Genomic DNA, 24,772 nt, shown 5'->3' on the forward strand with positions numbered 1-24,772 from the left:
AAGGACTCTCACAATGATTTTACACAACTGCTGGGAGGAATGAAAGCATCTGTTGTTGACAGTGTGCGCTGGGTCTCTGGAATCTCTTGCACAAGTTTAATAGATATCCAAACGGTGTTTGGGTTGAGGCAGCAGTTCAGACAGAAACGAGTCAATGCTGATCCCTCACATTCATTGATGTACTGCTTTGTGTTCCAATAAGGCTAAAATGCATGGAGCAGAAATGCAATCGTTTGATTATATATATATATATATATATATATATATATATATATCCTATTGATATTAATGGTTTTATAATTTCCTATTGGTATCAGTGGTTTTATAATTTTCTATTGGTATCAGTGGTTTTATAATTTTCTATTGGTATCAGTGGTTTTATAATTTCCTATTGATATTAGTGGTTTTATAATTTCCTATTGGTATCAGTGGTTTTATAATTTCCTATTGGTATTAGTGGTTTTATGGGTTGTCTTTCTGAAGGATACGTTCCTGGGATTGGTGCTCCTCTGCTTTAGCAATGCACTCTCTGACTCTGTTCCAAGCTCGCTCCTCACCTGCCAGCATGTCAGCATCCTGCACACAACAGAAAGAGGAAAGGGAGGCTGGGCGTGCTTCACACTGTCGGCTACAGACCTGGTGCCACACACATTCTAAAAACCCAGCAGAGGCGTGAATAGAGCCCCTTACTGGTGAAGGGTAATCCACGCAGGCAACCTTATTCACACACACACACACACACTGACGCACACAACACACCACACACACACACTGACGCACACAACACACACACTGACGCACGCACCACTCACCGACACACACAATGTGTACACATCCATAATTCCTATTAGAGGGAATTAGATACCATAGCTGTAACACTCAGCTCTGCAGTAAACAAGCAGGTCATATATTTTTATTGTCAGTATTTGAATTTTTGTAATTAAAGTTTTAATTTTTGCTCGTTTTGTAAAGCACTTTGGGATGGCTGGCCATGAAAGGCGCTATAAAAAAATACATTGATTGATTTTGTATGCAATGTGCACTAGATGAATTGTTTATTGCTAAAACAAAAAGTGCATTTGATATACAGTATTACATAAAATATGCTAATGTTAAAAGGACAATACAAACATCATGCCAGTATTTATGTGGGCTTGGTGCCACCATGACCCACTCTGCTTTCTTTCTTCATTTGATAAATTCTCCCATTCATATTGTATGGATTTTAAAACATGCTCACAAGCTCATACATCATCAAAGGGCACCTAAACAAAGACAATCAATACGTTTCTACTCCCAAGTGTCTCACATGGAAAACATATCAATGAGTATTATTGATTACTCAGGTCTGAATGCTGGGGAGCTACTAGTTTCAAATCAGAAGACTAATCAATAGCATGCGGTCCCCAAGTGTCTAAAGTATAAAACGGACATCGAACATTCAATGCTGCCAATTACATTATTGTTGTAGTATTTTAAGCTATTATTTTTAAGTTTGGGTTGGGAAATTAAAATATAACAGCAGAGTCTGCCTCTACACTGTTCATATTGGTAATCTTGAAGATCCATAAACACACACTCATAAGATGGTAGTGGTTAAAATGAACTTAGTAATACATTTAGAGAAAGTTTTATTTTATCGATGTCTTTATATATGTCTCTATCAAAGTCTTCCTATCATGTCTCTAGCATGGTATCTGTTATCTGTTGCATGGAGCATCGCTGATATCTGTGGCATGGAGCATCGTTGATATCTGTTGCATGGAGCATCGCTGATATCTGTTGCATGGAGCATCGCTGATATCTGTTGCATGGAGCATCGCTGATATCTGTTGCATGGAGCATCGCTGATATCTGTTGCATGGAGCATCGCTGATATCTGTGACATGGAGCATCGCTGATATCTGTTGCATGGAGCATCGCTGATATCTGTTGCATGGAGCATCGCTGATATCTGTGACATGGAGCATCGCTGATATCTGTTGCATGGAGCATCGCTGATATCTGTTGCATGGAGCATCGCTGATATCTGTGACATGGAGCATCGCTGATATCTGTTGCATGGAGCATCGCTGATATCTGTTGCATGGAGCATCGCTGATATCTGTTGCATGGAGCATTGCTGATATCTGTGACATGGAGCATCGCTGATATCTGTTGCATGGAGCATCGCTGATATCTGTTGCATGGAGCATCGCTGATATCTGTTGCATGGAGCATCGCTGATATCTGTTGCATGGAGCATCGTTGATATCTGTTGCATGGAGCATCGTTGATATCTGTTGCATGGAGCATCGCTGATATCTGTTGCATGGAGCATCGCTGATATCTGTTGCATGGAGCATCGCTGATATCTGTTGCATGGAGCATCGCTGATATCTGTGACATGGAGCATCGCTGATATCTGTTGCATGGAGCATCGCTGATATCTGTGACATGGAGCATCGCTGATATCTGTTGCATGGAGCATCGTTGATATCTGTTGCATGGAGCATCGTTTATATCTGTGACATGGAGCATCGCTGATATCTGTTGCATGGAGCATCGCTGATATCTGTTGCATGGAGCATCGCTGATATCTGTTGCATGGAGCATCGCTGATATCTGTTGCATGGAGCATCGCTGATATCTGTTGCATGGAGCATCGCTGATATCTGTTGCATGGAGCATCGCTGATATCTGTGACATGGAGCATCGCTGATATCTGTGACATGGAGCATCGTTGATATCTGTTGCATGGAGCATCGTTGATATCTGTTGCATGGAGCATCGTTGATATCTGTTGCATGGAGCATCGCTGATATCTGTGACATGGAGCATCGCTGATATCTGTTGCATGGAGCATCGTTGATATCTGTTGCATGGAGCATCGCTGATATCTGTTGCATGGAGCATCGCTGATATCTGTGACATGGAGCATCGCTGATATCTGTTGCATGGAGCATCGTTGATATCTGTTGCATGGAGCATCGTTGATATCTGTTGCATGGAGCATCGTTGATATCTGTTGCATGGAGCATCGCTGATATCTGTTGCATGGAGCATCGCTGATATCTGTTGCATGGAGCATCGCTGATATCTGTTGCATGGAGCATCGCTGATATCTGGCCCCATCACAGATGGCATGTCAGATGGCATGTCTGACGTTCCTCTTCATGACTCCTGACTCCAGCACACGCATGATTAGTGCAGCCCTCTGAGGCTGATTAATACACTGCGCCGCACCACAGACATGCCTCTCCCTTCTTTTAGAAACATGTGGAATGGAGGTGTTTGTAAGATTAAAGAGATCAAGATTAAACAAGCTCAGTCTGACTTACTTTGCTTTTGGTCACTCCAATGCTTGGATGTGTTTCTACTCTACAGTATGTGCTGCTTCATCTCCACATGGAATAGACCCATCTTTTCTACTGGACAGTATGTGCTGCCTCATCTGCATGTGAAAAACTGTTTAAAACTGTCAGGCCATCAAAAAATAAAGATGATAATAATAATAATAATAATAATAATAATAATAATAATAATAATACATTAAATTAAAAAAAAATAACAAAAGGGCTAAGACTAGACTTGTGTTTTGTATACCTGGCTGCTGTTTACTTTAAACAAGCAAACTCATAAAGCAGACTTGTTTATCTCTGGCATGATCTGTGACCACATGATTAATTTATTCAGTACTTAACTTGCTATGCTTATCGTGTCTTGTTACACAATGAGTGAAGCATGTATTGGTATAATTTAAACCAGCAGCTTTGTAGATGTTAACACTTTCTAGCACAGCAACAATGTTTCTTCTGGATAGTGCTTTACAACAGAGCACTGCAACACATGAATAAACTTCAGAAGCAGTTGAGGAGGGAGGACCTGTGGAACTCAAGTTAAAGCACATCTATATGACAAACATGTTTCCCTCCAAAATAATGAGACCTTTATTGTCCCTATAGAACACAAGGTTGAGCAGTTTCAGCTTCATCAAAGAGATACAACATAGTGCTGCTCACTGAAGCTTCATCAATGACATACAACATAGTGTTGCTCACTGAAGCTTCATCAAAGAGATACAACATAATGCTGCTCACTGAAGCTTCATCAATGACATACAACATAGTGTTGCTCACTGAAGCTTCATCAAAGAGATACAACATAATGCTGCTCACTGAAGCTTCATCAACGAGATACAACATAGTGCTGCTCACTGAAGCTTCATCAATGCCATACAACATAGTGTTACTCACTGAAGTTTCATCAATGACATACACACTGAAGCTTCATCAAGGAGATACAACATAGTGCTGCTCACTGAAGCTTCATCAATGCCATACAACATAGTGTTACTCACTGAAGTTTCATCAATGAAACTTCAGAACAGAACAGAAATAGGAGGCACTTTTTTACACAGAGAATTGTGAGGGTCTGGAACCAACTCCCCAGTAGTGTTGTTGAGGCTGACACCCTGGGATCCTTCAAGAAGCTGCTTGATGAGATTCTGGGATCAATAAGCTACTAACAACCAAACGAGCAAGATGGGCTGAATGGCCTCCTCTCGTTTGTAAACTTTCTTATGTTCTTCTTATGTTCTTATGTTCAATGACATACACAGTGAAGCTTTTTTTTCTAATTCATTTTTAAAATGTATTTCTTCAGATTTACCCATTGAGACCGAGGCCTCATTTACAAGGGGGTCCTGTTAGACAATAAAACAATTACAAACACAAGCAACACAATAAATACACGTGTACTTCAAACTCAGTCAGAAGCCGACAAAAAAGAATATAAATAAGACATTGAATCTTGAAACAGCCCATTATGTTTTTCTTATGAATCTGCAGAAAATAATTACATCTGTCAGGCTATGATGAGGCGACACCTTCAACAGACAACACAAAGACTGACAGCTCCACTATCAAACAGCAGTGAAACAGACAACACAAAGACTGACAGCTCCACAATCAAACAGCAGTGAAACACACAACAAAGACTGACAGCTTCACTATCAAAGAGCAGTGAAACACACAACACAAAGACTGACAGCTCCACAATCAAACAGCAGTGAAACACACAACAAAGACTGACAGCTTCACTATCAAAGAGCAGTGAAACACACAACACAAAGACTGACAGCTCCACTATCAAAGAGCAGTGAAACACACAACAAAGACTGACAGCTTCACTATCAAAGAGCAGTGAAACACACAACACAAAGACTGACAGCTCCACTATCAAACAGCAGTGAAACACACAACAAAGACTGACAGCTTCACTATCAAAGAGCAGTGAAACAGACAACACAAAGACTGACAGCTCCACTATCAAAGAGCAGTGAAACAGACAACACAAAGACTGACAGCTCCACTATCAAAGAGCAGTGAAACAGACAACATAAAGACTGACAGCTCCAGTATCAAACAGCGGTGAAATGTCCGAGACACAAGCCTGCGATCCCGTTCTTTAAAACAGAATTATATTGCTTTAGTTAAGGGTTACTGTGAATCCTAACTTGATCATTCCTATGTGGAGTTTGGTTTCCTTAATGTTTGTTTGCAAATTAACAATAAAACAAAGCCCCTTTATTTTCAAATGATGCGGTTTGTGTATATTAAATGAGGGGCTGTTTGAGGGGATAAAGTGTATGAACTTACTAGAACAGGGAAATGTGTGCCCGTTGCTGTCCTGTTGAAGAGTAGATGGACAACACAGTGAATCACAGAATATAGTTCTGGTTTACAAAATGTGAAACTATTCTGCTGTCTCTATTATTCAAAAACCTAAAATATCACATGACCTCAACATGGCAGCCATGCTGGTTAAATACCAATGTCAAGGTCACAGGCACATTTAGTGCACAGTGTTTATACTGTATAACCCTGCAAATATCAAATCAAAGCGTTTGAGCTTAATCACCCGGAAACGCCAAACCCCTCCCACTGACCTGACAAGACCAAACAAGCCAGCAATCACTCGGAAACACCAAACCCCTCCCACTGCCCTGACAACAAGACCGAACAAACCAGCAATCACCCGGAAACGCCAAACCCCTCCCACTGCCCTGACAACAGGACCGAACAAGCCAGCAATCACCCGGAAACGCCAAACCCCTCCCACTGCCCTGACAACAAGACCAAACAAGCCAGCAATCACCCAGAAACGCCAAACCCCTCCCACTGCCCTGACAACAAAACCGAACAAGCCAGCAATCACCCGGAAACGCCAAACCCCTCCCACTGCCCTGACAACAGGACCGAACAAGCCAGCAATCACCCGGAAACGCCAAACCCCTCCCACTGCCCTGGACAACAAGACCGAACAAGCCAGCAATCACCCGGAAACGCCAAACCCCTCCCACTGCCCTGACAACAGGACCGAACAAGCCAGCAATCACCCGGAAACACCAAACCCCTCCCACTGCCCTGACAACAAGACCAAACAAGCCAGCAACACAGCCGTGTCTTTTCCAGGTGAGCTGCGGGGAGGTTGGGTTAGTGCTGCTGTTGAATTGTGGCCATTCCTAACTTTAGCTCCACTTAACTACCATATTTCCATGGCTACCACCAACAATAATATTAAGGCCACTCTTGTTTAGTAACAATGTCTCTATATGCAGCCCCAGACGTATCAAATAAATTACTGGAGCTCTCTCTGCAACAGAATCTGCACAGGTGATTTAGAAGGAAAAAAATCTATCAGAAAAGAAACTAAAACATGACAAGCAGTAAATTAGCATAAAAGAAGCAAACATAATCAAATAAGGAAAAATGATTAAACTGACAATAAAAATGATCAATAAGACTCAAAAATATATGTTTGTGTGAAAACAGAACACACTGGAAAGACCAGACAGTACTGTCCTGTGCAGTGTACTGTTTTTGCCTGTACTGTACTGTGCCTGTGCCTGTGCAGTGCTGTGTGGGGCTCCATGCATTGTTGTTGCCTGTACTGTACAAACATACAATCAACCCAGATACTAAACTCATCACAAATGTTACAAAACATACACGATGATACCTTGGATTAAAGCTGCACGTATTTAGTGTTAAAAACATTCCTGTTAAGCTCATTTCTAGCTGATACAGAACAGTCAGGAACTGGTTGTATGTTCCTTGCCTCAGCAAGTATAATTGCAAATCCTGGAAATGAAAGTGCTTAGTTATGATTAATAGATGATACATGTGGGTTAAAAAGCACCCTGGAGAGCAGTATAATCATTGTCTGCACAGATATGTTTATTACGTGGGTAGGATCACTTACGTCTGTCTGTCTATTTATTGCACACCAAGGCCAGGGTTCAACACCCTGCATGAATATGCTGTACATTTTGTTATTTTACAATAACAAAATGTATCTTTAATAAAAGTAATGTTAGTAGCTATTTGGGATTTTGATCAGTGACAATGGATTTGCAATCAAAATAATTTTGGTTTCAGTAAAAATGTGTGTGAGAGATATCTAGTCTCTTTGACTTAATGATGTTCTAGCAGCTGTATCCAACAATGTCGCCCTGTATGTATATGAAAGATAACTACAGTTTAGGAAAGGTAACACCTCAAAACAGACCAATAAACTAATATTGGTTAGATCTATATACTGAATATGCTTTTAATGTATTTTGCAATACAAAACAGTGACAACTATTTCATTAGTTAACTTAGGGTTAGCATTCTGTAAAGCTACTTACTGTTGAAAGAGTTACACAATAAAGTTTTAAAAAGCAATTACCTTCTTCAGTGTAATACCTAAATGCTTAATACAATGGGTGCTGTTGTAATGTATTGCTGCCAGCATATCCTTGTTCATTTGTCCGTGTGTCTGCTGTGTGGGTTTACATTCCTATTGTTCAGATGTGACATGCATTACTTGATCAGGTCATGTGTAAAACAACGTCAATCACTAGGTGACTTTGAAAGGTGACTTTCAATCCAGTATCATGATGTGAACAAGCAGCCGCCACCAACCTACAAACCAAACAACCCCCAGTACATTCCATCTGGGATCTGCAAGTCATTCAAATAAAGCACAAACAGGGCTGGAACTGACAGCTGTGCAGTGCAATAGCATGATGTACAGGGCAGTGCAATACAATAGCATGATGCACAGGGCAGTGCAATACAATAGCATGATGTACAGGGCAGTGCAATAGAATAGCATGATGTACAGGGCAGTGCAATACAATAGCATGATGCACAGGGCAGTGCAATGCAATAGCATGATGCACAGGGCAGTGCAATACAATAGCATGATGTACAGGGCAGTGCAATACAATAGCATGATGCACAGGGCAGTGCAATACAATAGCATGATGTACAGGGCAGTGCAATAGAATAGCATGATGTACAGGGCAGTGCAATACAATAGCATGATGCACAGGCAGTGCAATAGAATAGCATGATGCACAGAGCAGTGCAATACAATAGCATGATGTACAGGGCAGTGCAATACAATAGCATGATGTACAGGGCAGTTCAATGCAATAGCATGATGTACAGGGCAGTGCAATGCAATAGCATGATGTACAGGGCAGTGCAGTGCAATAGCATGATGTACAGGGCAGTGCAGTGCAATAGCATGATGTACAGGGCAGTGCAGTGCACTGCAATAGCATGATGTACAGGGCAGTGCAATCTGAAAGAATGAATGGCATCAATTAAATTTATCTAAGAGTTGGTGGATCTCATTACAGCTGCCATTTCAATTACATAAATACTGTATGACCCTTCCTCAGGTTTTCTTTACAGAGGAAGAATTTGCAAACCCAACCAAGGACAGAAAAACAGACACTTACCGAGAGTAGATAGCAAAAAAGTGCAAAAACACCAAACCATTATGGTTCAGAAAAACACATAACTCAACCAACTACAGTAGAAGTAAGATAATGACTAAAATATTTAGCTGCTTAATCTGACACTGGAAAAACTAAAGCAGGTAGAATACGATGCTCTTGTCTTTGGTAACATTATGCAATGTTGTTGCTGGGTTGTGTTTTCTTTTTGAATACTCACGAGCAGTACCTGAATTTACGGATAGTGTAATTGTCAGTGTTGGGGACTAATTCATTACTGTAATCTGATTGCCTTTTTCAGTAACTTGTAACTGTAAGGGTGCTTTTTTCAGACAGGCAAGAGAGCAAGTCACACCTTACATGTGCTATGACCCAGTTTTTCATATCATCCTGCTAGGAAATGAAGATAGCTGGATCTTCAGAGACTATTTCGAGCTGCAGCCTGACCAAACTGGAAAAAAAATAATCTCTGTAAAATTAACCTGTTCCTAAGAAGTAACTGTTTGTAACTTTAAGCGGTTGCATTTGTTTTCAAAGTAATATGCTACTGTAACTAGGTAACATTGCATTCAAGTAACTTGTAACCGGAATGGGCTGCTTTTTAAAAGTAACTTTCCCAACACTGGTCACTGGCAGGGTTTCGCTTTGCTATGCCCTTGTTGTATGTGAGCAGAGTAAATGTGAAGACTGAAGACTGGAGTTTACTTCAGTGTCTCCCTATTTGCATACCATGGTTTGTATAGAGTACATTACAGAGATCCTAAGACAATTACATTTCCATGACTTTATACAGAATATGAGCTTCATGAGAACATTAACAAGTAACACACTAGAGGAGGCCATGCCGGGGTAACACATGGTAATATTATTGCCACAGCCACCACTGCTCATAGCTTTCATTACTTAAAAACAAAAGAGAAAAGAGGATAGTTTCTCATATTTCCAAACTCCAACCAGTCAACAGTTATTTTGTAATAACAAACGATACAGTAAAGCGCCAATTTATAGAAGAGGAACAATTCTCCTATTCATGTGCTAATGCCTAATGAGATGCTGTCACCCAGGCCGCAGACATTGTGGTGATGACACGGTATTTTCAGACCCATGCCCGTGTGCTGAATCCAGCTCTGAATCCAGCTCTGTCTGGGGAATGTCTCAATGGTTCCCTTTATGCTGCTTTTAACAGTGACATACCTCTGGGCACCGTGGTAATCACAAATCACACGTCTGCTTGGTAAACCTTTGTCAGAGGACCACAGTTATTCAATATCTCACCACAGAGAAAGCTTTCACACAATTGCTGCTTTTTTAATTAATGTGGTTGTCATTATGTACTTGGGTAGGCCTTTAATGATACAGACACAATACAATGACAGTCAAATATGCCTTGTCATCTGTAAAGGCCTCATGTTTGCTCTTTTTAAAGAAAGACCAACAGTATAAAGACTCATACTGTCAGTCTTTATACTGTTGGTCTTTCTTTAAAAAGACCGACAGGATAAAGACTCATACATCACTTAAGATTTGGGGCACACAAAATTTATTAGAATGGCAATTTGACTTTCTTTTTCCAGTAGCCTAAAAGGGAATCAGAACTTAATGAAACAGTGAGATTGATGAAAAATGCCTTCTCTCAGAAACACAGGAAGTATGCTCATGTAGAACCAGAATATCTGGGACATTTAACAATGTAGGTGTAGTTAATTCATGCTTTTATATTCAGTCGTGCACACTGTGTATGTTACAATACTTATTTCTGATTCATTTTGTAGGCAGATATGTCAGTAGCTGGCAATGCATCAATGCTGGTTTCAATTTTAATAACTCAATAGAGTCCACAAGATGTTACTGATGAATTACTTTATAAAACTATAAGCAAAAATCAACAGGCCTACTGGATTAAACAAGCCTGAGGATCTCACTGCTCTTCTCACCTGGCACAGTGTGGTTATCTCCAGGTTAAGGCTCTAGCTAGTCTGTATAGAAGTTATTATTGCATTAGCATTAGTCACTGACCACGGGAATGTCATTGCCAGCCCTAAGGTAAAAAAGATGATGATGTTTGGAACATTGTAAACGATATCATTACTCATCCTTGAATAATATTGTATTACATAAAAAAAAAAACTTTTAAACCAAATGATATTATAAACCAGTAACCCTGAACCACCATAAATCTTAACATTGATTCTGCCTACCATTCATAGCATTTGCTATAATTTATTAATGTTCATTCAATAGTATCCATTGGAATACTATTGCATGTACCTTAGTGTTTGAACAGTAAGGATGAGAAGTATCCGAGTGATCTGCAGGGCTGCTGTGTTATCAGAGTGTGTGTTGAACAGGAAGGATGAGAAGTATCCGAGTGATCCGCAGGGCTGCTGTGTTATCAGAGTGTGTGTTGAACAGGAAGGATGAGAAGTATCCGAGTGATCCGCAGGGCTGCTGTGTTATCAGAGTGTGTGTTGAACAGGAAGGATGAGAAGTATCCGAGTGATCCGCGGGGCTGCTGTGTTATCAGAGTGTGTGTTGAATAGGAAGGATGAGAAGTATCCGAGTGATCCGCAGGGCTGCTGTGTTATCAGAGTGTGTGTTGAATAGGAAGGATGAGAAGTATCCGAGTGATCCGCAGGGCTGCTGTGTTATCAGAGTGTGTGTTGAACAGGAAGGATGAGAAGTATCCGAGTGATCCGCGGGGCTGCTGTGTTATCAGAGTGTGTGTTGAACAGGAAGGAGCCACACAGAGGAAGCTGTCTTGTGCTCACCTTGTCTCGGCTCTTGCAGCGCTGACATTCACATAGAAAGCAGTACTGCTTCTTCAGCTGTGTCTGTCGCTCCAGGGTAGGCACCAATACATCAATATAGCTGACAGTGAGCTGGAGGAGAGAGGCAGACAATGGAATTGGGAATCAAATGGGACTTATTTTTCATTAAAGAAATATTGTGTTTGTTAACTGGTCCAGTGTAGGTATATACAACATAGCCCACAAATTATTGTAATCTTTTGTAAGTGTTTTTGTTCTGTATGATTGGTGATAGGTGGCCAGTTGTGTGCACATAGATGAAAAATAGAGGCTGTGTTTATCCATTACTAAGTGATAGCCAAAACACGCACAAAAATGTGTTGAAAATCACACAAAATGTTTCATTATTTGATTTTGTAAAATATCTGGTTAAACACAGCACTGTTTGTGTTTAGAAAAACTCATTTAACAAAAAACTGGGTGGTATGATTGTACTAAAATACAATATAATTATAATGATACCTTTTTGTATTTAAGCAGAGTAAAGCAAAGTATTTTCAACTACAGCTTCTTGACTTGTCCTGCTGAACTATTCCGATATGGAAACCTCCAATCATCCTTTTACTTCCTATAATATCTGCTGCAGCACAGACATGACCAGGGCCCGGTTAGGTTAAAGCAACTGTAAATACTGAAGAAAACAGTGCTGTAATTGGAAACAGCAGGGTGAGGACTGGAGCAAGCAAGATAAAATCCCTCTTTCAATGGCACGTTTATTAAGTACAACTATGATTTATTAGCTTATCAGGCATCTGGCCCACCCCCTGAGAAACGCAGATGCATCTATCATCCGCCCCATGATAGGTCAATGATGGGCTGGAATATGAATAAATCATTAGAATAATATGGCGCCACGGTTGATAGCAGGGTGCTGGCAGTGGCTGAGACTGTTGCAGGGATCACTTATATTAACCTCAGACATGTTTCACTGCATTCTCATCAGGAATTTCAGTCTCCAAGGCCAATATTTGTATTTGTATCAACATGTCAAATGGTTTTAGTGGTACCATCTATTATTAATATATATATTATATACATATATATATATATATATATATATATATATACAGACGTGCTCAAATTTGTTGGTACCCTTACAGCTCATTGAAATAATGCTTCATTCCTCCTGAAAAGTGGTGAAATTAAAAGCTATTTTATCATGTATACTTGCATGCCTTTGGTATGTCATAGAATAAAGCAAAGAAGCTGTGAAAAGAGATGAATTATTGCTTATTCTACAAAGATATTCTAAAATGGTCTGGACACATTTGTTGGTACCCCTTAGAAAAGATAATAAATAATTGGATTATAGTGATATTTCAAACTAATTAGTTTCTTTAATTAGTATCACACATGTCTCAAATCTTGTAATCAGTCATTCAGCCTATTTAAATGGAGAAAAGTAGTCACTGTGCTGTTTGGTATCATTGTGTGCACCACACTGAACATGGACCAGAGAAAGAAAAGGAGAGAGTTGTCTGAGGAGATCAGAAAGAAAATAATAGACAAGCATGGTAAAGGTAAAGGCTACAAGACCATCTCCAAGCAGCTTCATGTTCCTGTGACAACAGTTGCAAATATTATTAAGAAGTTTAAGGTCCATGGAACTGTAGCCAACCTCCCTGGGCGCGGCCACAAGAGGAAAATCGACCCCAGATTGAACAGAAGGATAGTGCGAATGGTAGAAAAAGAACCAAGGATAACTGCCAAAGAGATACAAGCTGAACTCCAAGGTGAAGGTACGTCAGTTTCTGATCGCACCATCCGTCGCATTTTGAGCGAAAGTGGGCTCCATAGAAGAAGACCCAGGAGGACTCCCCTTTTGACAGAAAAACATAAAAAAGCCAGACTGGAATTTGCTGAAATGCATATTGACAAGCCAAAATCCTTCTGGGAGAATGTCCTTTGGACAGATGAGTCAAAACTGGAGCTTTTTGGCAAGTCACATCAGCTCTATGTTGACAGACGAAAAAATGAAGCTTTCAAAGAAAAGAACACCATACCTACAGTGAAACATGGAGGAGGCTCGGTTATGTTTTGGGGCTGCTTTGCTGCGCCTGGCACAGGGTGCCTTGAATCTGTGCAGGGCACAATGAAATCTCAAGACTATCAAGGCATTCTGGAGCGAAACGTACTGCCCAGTGTCAGAAAGCTCTGTCTCAGTCGCAGGTCATGGGTCCTCCACCAGGATAATGACCCAAAACACACAGCTAAAAGCACCCAAGAATGGATAAGAACAAAACATTGGACTATTCTGAAGTGGCCTTCTATGAGTCCTGATCTGAATCCTATTGAACATCTATGGAAAGAGCTGAAACTTGCAGTCTGGAGAAGGCACCCATCAAACCTGAGACAGCTGGAGCAGTTTGCTCAGGAAGAGTGGGCCAAACTACCTGTTAACAGGTGCAGAAGTCTCATTGAGAGCTACAGAAAACGTTTGATTGCAGTGATTGCCTCTAAAGGTTGTACAACAAAATATTAGGTTAGTGGTCCCATCATTTTTGTCCATGCCATTTTCATTTGTTTTATTATTTATAATATTATGTTGAATAACAAATCAAAAGCAAAGTCTGATTTCTATTAAATATGGAATAAACAATGGTGGATGCCAATTACTTTAGTCAGTTTCAAGTTATTTCAGAGAAAATTGTGCATTCTTCGTTTTTTGTGGAGGGGTACCAACAAATTTGAGCACGTCTGTATATATATATATATATATATATATATATATATATATATATATATATATATATATATATATATATATATATTTTAATGAAAAATATTCAATTAAAAATACTGTGCTGTGCTTATTACATGTGTTATTTGCCTGTTTTATGAAACTATTCAATAAAACTCAACAGCACTGCATTAGTTTGGTGGGTCCCGTCTGGCATGCAGAATGGCTCTCTCTGACTGGGGACCTACAGGAAGTACGGCATTGTGTCGCTTTGCTGTCCCACCGATGAGGGATGAGAACTACCCTGGGGATAATACCCTGGGGATAGCAGCTCACCTGAACTTCAGTGATCCAGACTCAAGTGCCCGGTGAATATGCTTTTTCAATCAAGGGCTTTTGTTAATGAAGAGTTTGACATTTTTTGCAAATGCAGTGGTGTGTTTGGAACACAACCTCCTCCTCTTGTGTGGCAGTGGGATTGAATATTTCTATAGGACAGTGAATTATGCTAGACTTGTATTTTGTTGTATTAACACCAGTTCTTTTCTTCAATTGTTTATGCACGCACAATATGTATACATTGTTTTATTATGGATGGATGTTTCTTTGAATGGTTGTTTCTATGAATGCTGGTGACTCTTATAACTGTGTTTAAAAAATTGGGGGAACAAAACCTGCTCAAATGCAAAAACAAAGCATTCCCCCAAAACCCTGAAAGCACACACACGCTGACTCGCACTAATAGATCCTGAGTGTAACTCATTTGAGCACACATTGGTGTTGTACAGTAAATAGGAGCATGGGCAGTCATTGTTTTGAAGAGCTCTGGATGTATACAGTAGCTTATCTTCACAAAAACACTTTAAACAAGTTGCTTGGAAGTACCACTGGACCACTTCACCACAACCAAAGCTTTGTTGAAAGCAGCAAAGGCTCTGAATGAATGCTGGTCATTACCTCTTCCTCCGGCTGGATCGCCTTCACTGCGTGGAGAAGGAGATGTCTGCCTTCAAACACGATCACACAGTTTGGGTCACAGTCATGGTTCAGCAGAGACATGCTGGGGAAACAAATGAAAGATAACTCATATTAGTGTATTCTTTAGGGATCCACAGATACATGCACAGTTACCAGCGCACAATAAGCGCCAGTGTAGACAACGCTGAAATATCATGTCATCCTTTTCCAATTGTGCTGTGTTTCAGAAGGAGCTCTTCCTTTTCTAATTGAAATGTGTGTTCAGAAGGAGATCTTCCTTTTCTAAGTGTGTTGTGTTTCAGAAGGAGCTCTTCCTTTTCTAAGTGTGTTGTGTTTCAGAAGGAGCTCTTCCTTTTCTAATTGAAATGTGTGTTCAGAAGGAGCTCTTCCTTTTCTAAGTGTGCTGTGTTTCAGAAGGAGCTCTTCCTTTTCTAATTGAAATGTGTGCTCAGAAGGAGCTCTTCCTTTTCTAAGTGTGTTGTGTTTCAGAAGCTCTTTTCTACATGTGCTGTGTTTCAGAAAGAGCTCTTCCTTTTCTAATTGAAATGTGTGTTCAGAAGGAGATCTTCCTTTTCTAAGTGTGTTGTGTTTCAGAAGGAGATCTTCCTTTTCTAAGTGTGTTGTGTTTCAGAAGGAGATCTTCCTTTTCTAAGTGTGTTGTGTTTCAGAAGGAACTCTTCCTTTTCTAATTGTTTTGTGTTTCAGAAGGAGCTCTTCCTTTTCTAATTGAAATGTGTGTTCAGAAGGAGCTCTTCCTTTTCTAATTGAAATGTGTGTTCAGAAGGAGCTCTTCCTTTTCTTTTTTTTTTATTCCTGGAGGAATAATGCAAGGGGAATGGCCTATCTGATCAAACGGTTTGTAAACATGGACTATAATGAAAAATACAATTACAAACAAGATGAGGCCATTCATAAATGTGCTACCACGAAAGATCACCACAGTAATAGAATCACAGAGTTTGGGCTCAAAGAAGCTGTAGAAAATGGACTACAATTCATGTGATCTGCACTAAAACCCTTAGGGTTAACTTTGCAGAAGTGTGAACCGCAGAAGGCTGAGGTCCTGGATCCACAGCGAACTGGACCATAACAAACCTAAACAATTCATAATTATCATGACAAAAATATAGCAACCAGTACTTTTCTATTTCCTGAGAGTATTACCTGTACTAATTGATGTAAAACCTACCTTTAGTCTATTCTAAATGTATGAAATATATACAGTTTATAAATGAACTCTAATTTGCTTGTTTCTTTACGGTCTGGTGAACATGAAGCAGTAGCACTGCCCTATCGCACAGAACCTGTCCCAGCACTGAAAAGCCATCCGTGATAAAGCCCCAGTGTCCTGCTTTTGTATCTGAAATTGTCACTTTGACGTGTGTTTGTTTTCGGTTTAAAAGGGGGAATGCCCAGCATCTTTGTAAGCTGCGGAAATGTTTTAATTCACACCTGTCAGAATTTGAACAAGTGGAGCAAAAGTAAATACTGAAAGTCTATGAAGTCCTGACAGGTGAAAGAACCTTCCAGAAGGTGCAGCTTAGTATAAATAGTGTAGATGTAAAACAAGCTGAGATAACAGCATGCCTCTGTGAAATAAAGTAAATACTGAAAGTCTATGAAGTCCTGACAGGTGAAAGAACCTTCCAGAAGGTGCAGCTTAGTATAAATAGTGTAGATGTAAAACAAGCTGAGATAACAGCATGCCTCTGTGAAATAAAGTAAATACTGAAAGTCTATGAAGTCCTGACAGGTGAAAGAACCTTCCAGAAGGTGCAGCTCAGTATAAATAGTGTAGATGTAAAATGAGCTGAGAGAACAGCATTTCACAAAGTGTGAAATGTACAGACGTGGGTGCATTTTATGAGAAGGAAGAATATTATGTTTCTAAATGTCATGCTTTTGTAATGGTTTCTGGAGCAATTATGCATTGTCAGAGTGATGTGGTATACACTCCACTAACACACACACACACATATATATATATATATATCAACAAATATATAGACACAGAACTACTTCCAAATGTAATGAAAAGTGATTGAGAGTATAATAATCTGGGGTTGTATGGACCCTGTCTGTCTGATTTCTTCTCTGTTTGTGATAGGCTGTGCTATGCAATGTAACTACAGAATCATACCGAACGTAGCCTCGCCTGTTTTATACACAATATTCTCCTCATTGGTGAAATTCAACTACAGGTACTTTTTGTTAAATGCATATGTATATATTTACATATCCGTGAATAAAAACGTTTTTTAGTATATTAATGCTGACAGTCTATACATTACCAGGACCTGAAAATGTATCAATTAATCTCAACCTGTCATATACTGAGTCACCAAAATAAATAATATAGTCATGCATAATAATTTACACGTGTGTGTGTGTTTATATATACAGTTTTTAACGTGGTTTAAATTACAGTAAAACAATGAATGCTCATACCTACAGATTGATTACGGATTAATATAAAACACTTATGGATCTGTCCAAAAAAGCGATCTATATGCCAGCAAGCCAGAACAACAAAATATATATATATATATATATAACTCTGTGATTCTATTACTGTGGTGATTTTTCGTCCGCCACCCGTCCGCTCCAGCTCATCCAGAACTCTGCTGCCCGCCTAGTGTTCTCTCTGCCTCGCTTCGCCCACGCTACTCCACTACTCCGCTCGCTCCACTGGCTCCCGATCACTGCTCGCATCCAGTTCAAGACTCTTGTACTAGCCTACAGATGCCTTGACCAGTCTGCACCCAGCTACCTCCAGACCCTCATCTCTCCCTACACCCCCACTCGACCTCTCCGCTCCGCCTGCACTAGAAGACTAGCTCTACCACCGCTACGCTCCCCTGCCTCCAAAGCCCGCTCCTTCTCCACCCTTGCTCCGCAGTGGTGGAATGACCTTCCTACAGATGTCAGGACTGCCCAGTCCCTGACCACATTCCGGCGCCTCCTTAAGACTCACCTCTTCAAAGAGCACCTGTAGAACTCCTCTGTTTGTATCCTGGGACACTATCACCCTTCATGTAAATGTGCTTTATTTTGCTCTTATCAGCCCCTATTTTACTGCATTTAATCCTGTACTTCAGAATACTGTAATCTGCCAAGTTTTTAACCTGTAGTACTTTGTATTTAATCACATCCTGATGTAACTATCACTATTTAATCATATCCTGATGTAACTATCACTATTACCTGCTGTATTATTGAATTGTGGTTTGTCAAACTTGTACTTTACTTGTTTTATTGTATTTCTTGCTCTTATTGTATTACTTGTATTGTAACGCTTGAAATGTTTTTGCTTACGATTGTAAGTCGCCCTGGATAAGGGCGTCTGCTAAGAAATAAATAATAATAATAATATATATATATATATATATATATATATATATATATATATATATATATATATATATATATATATATATGTAAGGAAACTGATAAGAAATTATGCAGTACAATTTGAAATGCATTAAGGTGAGTAATAACCTGACTCCATTGTGATTTAATAGTTGGTTTTCTGTATAATTCTGTGTAAATAAATATAAGACTATAAAGTAGGGGCAACAATATTAATCCAGAAATAGGACAACAGGTTTTTTTATGTTGGTTTGTTTTTGGATAATAATAATAATAATAATAATAATAATAATAATAATAATAATAATAATACTACTACTACTAATAAAAATAATAACAACAACATTTCACTTATATAGTGCTGTTCATGCAAGCATTCCAGGGCACTTTACAAAATAAATATTAAAAAGCCTGTGTCTAATATACAGGTAGTGGACAAACACCTGGGTAAATGAGGGACACCAAGTATATTGAAAGCAAGGGCTTCCACACAGGTGTGGCTCATGCGTTAATTAAGCAAATAACATCCCAGCATGCTTAGAGTCATGTATAAAAATGCTGGACAGGCCTGGTTGCCTATAATTATGGCTAGCATGGCTGCAAGAGGAGACCTCCGTGACTTTGAAAGAGGGGTGATTGTTGGGGTGCATTTGGCAGAAGCTTCAGTGACCAAGACAGCTCAACTTGCTGATGTTTCACGAGCAACGGTGTCTAAGGTGATGTCGGCATGGAACTCCGAGGGAAAGACATCAAAAGCAAAGGGCAACAGTGGGCGGAAGCGCATACTCCAGGATCGTGATATCCTTGCATTAATTCGAAGTGCAAGGCAAAACAGGTGAGCAACTGCAGATCAATTGACTGCAAATTTCAACCTGGGGTGCGAGCAGCCAGTTTCATCAAAAACGGTCCGCCGAGAACTCCACAGAGCGGGATACCATAGTGGCCCAATGCCACCTCGTTACAAAAAGGATATTGCTGCTCTAGAAAGAGTGCAAAGAAGAGCAACCAGAATTATCCCAGGTTTAAAAGGCATGTCGTATGCAGACAGGCTAAAAGAATTGAATCTATTCAGTCTTGAACAAAGAAGACTACGCAGGTATAGACAATGTCGACCCAGGGGACTTCTTTGACCTGAAAAAAGAAACAAGGACCAGGGGTCACAAATGGAGATTAGATAAAGGGGCATTCAGAACAGAAAATAGGAGGCACTTTTTTACACAGAGAATTGTAAGGGTCTGGAACCAACTCCCCAGTAATGTTGTTGAAGCTGACACCCTGGGATCCTTCAAGAAGCTGCTTGATGAGATTCTGGGATCAATAAGCTACTAACAACCAAATTAGCAAGATGGGCTGAATGGCCTCCTCTCGTTTGTAAACTTTCTGGCACATTGGCCAAAATAAAAAGGCAAACAAAGCAGTGGACAACGCCCAAACAAGTATCGTGCTGGTCCTTCCAGCACGAGTAGCAATTATTATTATTTTAGATGTTCCTCTCCTTCTCTCTCTCCCGTTCTCCACCACAGACAGCCCCGAGTGCAAGAACTGTGACTCTTTTAAGCAGCTGTGCTGGGACGTGACTGCTACTCATTCAGTTTGGCCCTGCACAGTCTGCACGTGAATTGTGGGTTCACCATGCCCACATACCAGCATACGTTTTAAATCACCCGTGTTACATAACCCACACTATACAAAATAACCCACATACACCCAGGGGCAGGGGTACCCCATCACAGTAGAATACCGGCATGCTCCAGTGTGTCATTGTATTCTTTTAAATACATTGTATTTAAGTTTATTCAATTCATTTTGTTTCTATTTGTAATGGAAAAAAATTACATGTTTCATTACTGAGAGCGGCATTTATTTGAGGGCGGCGTCTATTACAATCTGATATCTGAGTGTGGAGCTTATTCAAGGGCGGCAGTAATTCAAAATAATACAATACTTATCTGAATAGACTGTCCTGTCAGGTCAGTTCTTGAAAGGAAAAATGGCGCTGAGTGACGCTGATCTGTGCCCGCAGTCCTTTATACCCTCGGGGGTGGGCATGACTGCGTCACAGAGGCTCGGACGAGCATCTTTCTTATCTTATTCAGGTTTCGGGTCTTAAAGAGGTTGTCCCACTAGCTAATGCACAAACAAACAGGATAACCCTAACATAATATTACTTCCAACCTGCAAAAAATGTGTTACATACATTCCATTTCCATACTTTGATTGCTATGTGTCTACTTAACAATCTGCCCAGGTCGCTTCAGCAGAGATGCTGGTCTAAAACAAGACCACGCTAGCTGCTCAACTTCACTCGTTTTGCAGGGGTGCACTATAAACGACCATCTTGTTTTCCAGTAACCCATTTGGTAACTCTTGAAAACACAATTAACTCCTGACTAATTATTTTAAAAGAAATGTTCAGAACTCATTGCCCTTAAGACTCCCATTTCAGTTATTTTTATTTTGCTGTTGTATTGCTCATCTGGTGGGTCTCATCTATCAAAGCTTAGGGGATGTGTCCTATATAATGAACTGAACACTGTAGGATTATACATTATTCTTATTGCATAAATACAAGGATTCCCAGCCTTCTTCAACCTGTTTAAATATGTATTAAATAGGGCCATGCATGCTGTGAGATTCAAATTCATTTCTGTCACTCTCCGACTGTGCAGCAGTAGCAATGCTGCCACGGATCCACCCTGCTATAAGTAAGTCAAGTCAGATACAGTAGCATCAAATGAATGTCTTCTCAGCAGCAATATCTTTAATAAGCAATCTATTTTGAAACAGAACCTACTGAAGGTACAACCTTGGAAATGTGTCTTGAGGGACAGACAGCGTGAGACGGCCTGTCATCAAAGCGCTTGCTAGCTGTTTCATGTAGTATGGAGGCTCCAAGCAGTGGCCCATCTCTGACGACATTTCATGCTTCCCCAGATTTATAGCCAGGTTTATCGTTTGTTTTTAGTGTTTTTGATCTACACACTATAGCAGAATTGTATTTTTGTCACAAACACAACATTGATCATAAAGGAACCTTGGTTCCAATTATTAAGGCAGGTATTTATATAAAAGATCACTGATGAAATGGCAGCCAATTCAACCTACTAAAAATGTAATGGATTTTCTGTTTCAACTTGGAACAGTTAATACAAGCAATATTCTGATGTGTTTCTGATAACTGAGTTTACATGTGCCTGCCTACATTATAAACACCCACTCTCTTCAAGCAACACACAATTATCATATGTTTGTGTCTCTTGAAGGAAGGTGGATGAAGACATGGTACGCCCCGAACGAGGGGTTTGTGTTGGTATCGAGTCCACTGAAGCGTATTAACTACATTTAGAGCCATTGGTAACTTCAGTGACTTTATTTATTATTTTTAACCCTAGTGCCCCGACTGCAACATGGAGGTATCGTTTTATTAATATAAAACAACTGCTCCTAGTGTTCCTAATTAGATTTTGGGTTGCTTAGCAACCAGTGGTGCCACTGACAATTCAAAACAAACACTGAAAAGCCAAGGCTTTTTCTTGGCAAGTCAGCACTGATCTATCAATTTAATGTTATTTTATTTCTTGCAAGGAGATTATATATATATATATATATATATATATATATATATATATATATATATATATATATATATATATATATATATATTTTTTTTTTATTATTTTTTTTTATTAATGAAGTGAAAAAGTACATGTTTTACTTTTTTATATGTTACATTGCAGGTTAAAGGTTGTTTTTACCTTTCAGTGGTGAAGCAAAACAACATCCTAAAGCCCCTTGGAGTAAATGTACCCTGCAGCGATTCCGAGTGCGAGTCGCACAGGGTTCAATAACAGCAGTACAGACAGCGTTTAGTGTGCGAGTCACACAGGGTTCAATAACAGCAGTACAGACAGTGTTTAGTGTGTGAGTCACACAGGGTTCAATAACAGCAGTACAGACAGCGTTTAGTGTGCGAGTCACACAGGGTTCAATAATAGCAGTACAGACAGCGTTTAGTGTGCGAGTCACACCGGGTTCAATAACAGCAGTACAGACAGCGTTTAGTGTGCGAGTCAGGCAGGGTTCAATAACAGCAGTACAGACAGCGTTTAGTGTGCGAGTCACACAGGGTTCAATAACAGCAGTACAGACAGCGTTTAGTGTGCGAGTCACACAGGGTTCAATAACAGCAGTACAGACAGCGTTTAGTGTGCGAGTCACACAGGGTTCAATAACAGCAGTACAGACAGCGTTTAGTGTGCGAGTCACACAGGGTTCAATAACAGCAGTACAGACAGCGTTTAGTGTGCGAGTCACACAGGGTTCAATAACAGCAGTACAGACAGCGTTTAGTGTGCGAGTCACACAGGGTTCAATAACAGCAGTACAGACAGTGTTTAGTGTGCGAGTCGCACAGGGTTCAATAACAGCAGTACAGAGCGTTTAGTGTGCGAGTCGCACAGGGTTCAATAACAGCAGTACAGACAGCGTTTAGTGTGCGAGTCACACAGGGTTCAATAATAGCAGTACAGACAGCGTTTAGTGTGCGAGTCACACAGGGTTCAATAACAGCAGTACAGACAGCGTTTAGTGTGCGAGTCACACAGGGTTCAATAACAGCAGTACAGACAGCGTTTAGTGTGCGAGTCACACAGGGTTCAATAACAGCAGTACAGACAGCGTGTAGTGTGCGAGTCACACAGGGCTCAATAACAGCAGTACAGACAGCGTTTAGTGTGCGAGTCACACAGGGTTCAATAACAGCAGTACAGACAGCGTTTAGTGTGCGAGTCACACAGGGTTCAATAACAGCAGTACAGACAGCGTTTAGTGTGCGAGTCGCACAGGGTTCAATAACAGCAGTACAGAGCGTTTAGTGTGCGAGTCACACAGGGTTCAATAACAGCAGTACAGACAGCGTTTAGTGTGCGAGTCACACAGGGTTCAATAAAAGCAGTACAGACAGCGTTTAGTGTGCGAGTCAGGCAGGGTTCAATAACAGCAGTACAGACAGCGTTTAGTGTGTGAGTCACGCAGGGTTCAATAACAGCAGTACAGACAGCGTTTAGTGTGCGAGTCACGCAGGGTTCAATAACAGCAGTACAGACAGCGTTTAGTGTGCGAGTCACACAGGGTTCAATAACAGCAGTACAGACAGCGTTTAGTGTGCGAGTCACACAGGGTTCAATAAAAGCAGTACAGACAGCGTTTAGTGTGCGAGTCAGGCAGGGTTCAATAACAGCAGTACAGACAGCGTTTAGTGTGCGAGTCACACAGGGTTCAATAACAGCAGTACAGACAGCGTTTAGTGTGAGAGTCACACAGGGTTCAATAACAGCAGTACAGACAGCGTTTAGTGTGTGAGTCACACAGGGTTCAATAACAGCAGTACAGACAGCGTTTAGTGTGCGAGTCGCACAGGGTTCAATAACAGCAGTACAGACAGCGTTTAGTGTGCGAGTCACACAGGGTTCAATAACAGCAGTACAGACAGCATTTAGTGTGCGAGTCACACAGGGTTCAATAACAGCAGTACAGATAGCGTTTAGTGTGCGAGTCGCACAGGGTTCAATAACAGCAGTACAGACAGCGTTTAGTGTGCGAGTCGCACAGGGTTCAATAACAGCAGTACAGACAGCGTTTAGTGTGCGAGTCACACAGGGCTCAATAACAGCAGTACAGACAGCGTTTAGTGTGCGAGTCACACAGGGTTCAATAACAGCAGTACAGACAGCGTTTAGTGTGCGAGTCACACAGGGTTCAATAACAGCAGTACAGACAGCGTTTAGTGTGCGAGTCACACAGGGTTCAATAACAGCAGTACAGACAGCGTTTAGTGTGCGAGTCACACAGGGTTCAATAACAGCAGTACAGACAGCGTTTAGTGTGCGAGTCACACAGGGTTCAATAACAGCAGTACAGACAGCGTTTAGTGTGCGAGTCACACAGGGTTCAATAACAGCAGTACAGACAGCGTTTAGTGTGCGAGTCACACAGGGTTCAATAACAGCAGTACAGACAGCGTTTAGTGTGCGAGTCACACAGGGTTCAATGACAGCAGTACAGACAGCGTTTAGTGTGCGAGTCACACAGGGCTCAATGACAGCAGTACAGACAGCGTTTAGTGTGCGAGTCACACAGGGCTCAATGACAGCAGTACAGACAGCG

At 40.6% G+C, this 24,772-nt stretch overlaps 1 protein-coding gene across 3 annotated transcripts in view; it reads right to left on the reverse strand.

The window, feature by feature from the left end:
- The window catches only part of smyd3 (SET and MYND domain containing 3), a 273,622-nt gene that overhangs the window by 13,622 nt on the left and 235,228 nt on the right, over positions 1–24,772 (reverse strand). For 2 of the 3 annotated variants that reach the window (XM_034017653.3, XM_034017654.3), the window contains 3 exons: positions 15,218–15,320; positions 11,542–11,652; positions 489–576 (listed from right to left, as the gene is read on the reverse strand). In XM_034017653.3, coding sequence (XP_033873544.1) covers positions 489–576; positions 11,542–11,652; positions 15,218–15,320 — 302 coding nt within the window. Of the gene's footprint in view, positions 1–488; positions 577–11,541; positions 11,653–15,217; positions 15,321–17,810; positions 18,207–24,772 lie in introns of those variants that run through there. The other variant, XM_059025917.1, reaches the window with a different exon arrangement.

This window comes from Acipenser ruthenus, chromosome 6 (genome assembly GCF_902713425.1).
Source record: "Acipenser ruthenus chromosome 6, fAciRut3.2 maternal haplotype, whole genome shotgun sequence".
Lineage (NCBI taxonomy): Eukaryota > Metazoa > Chordata > Actinopteri > Acipenseriformes > Acipenseridae > Acipenser > Acipenser ruthenus.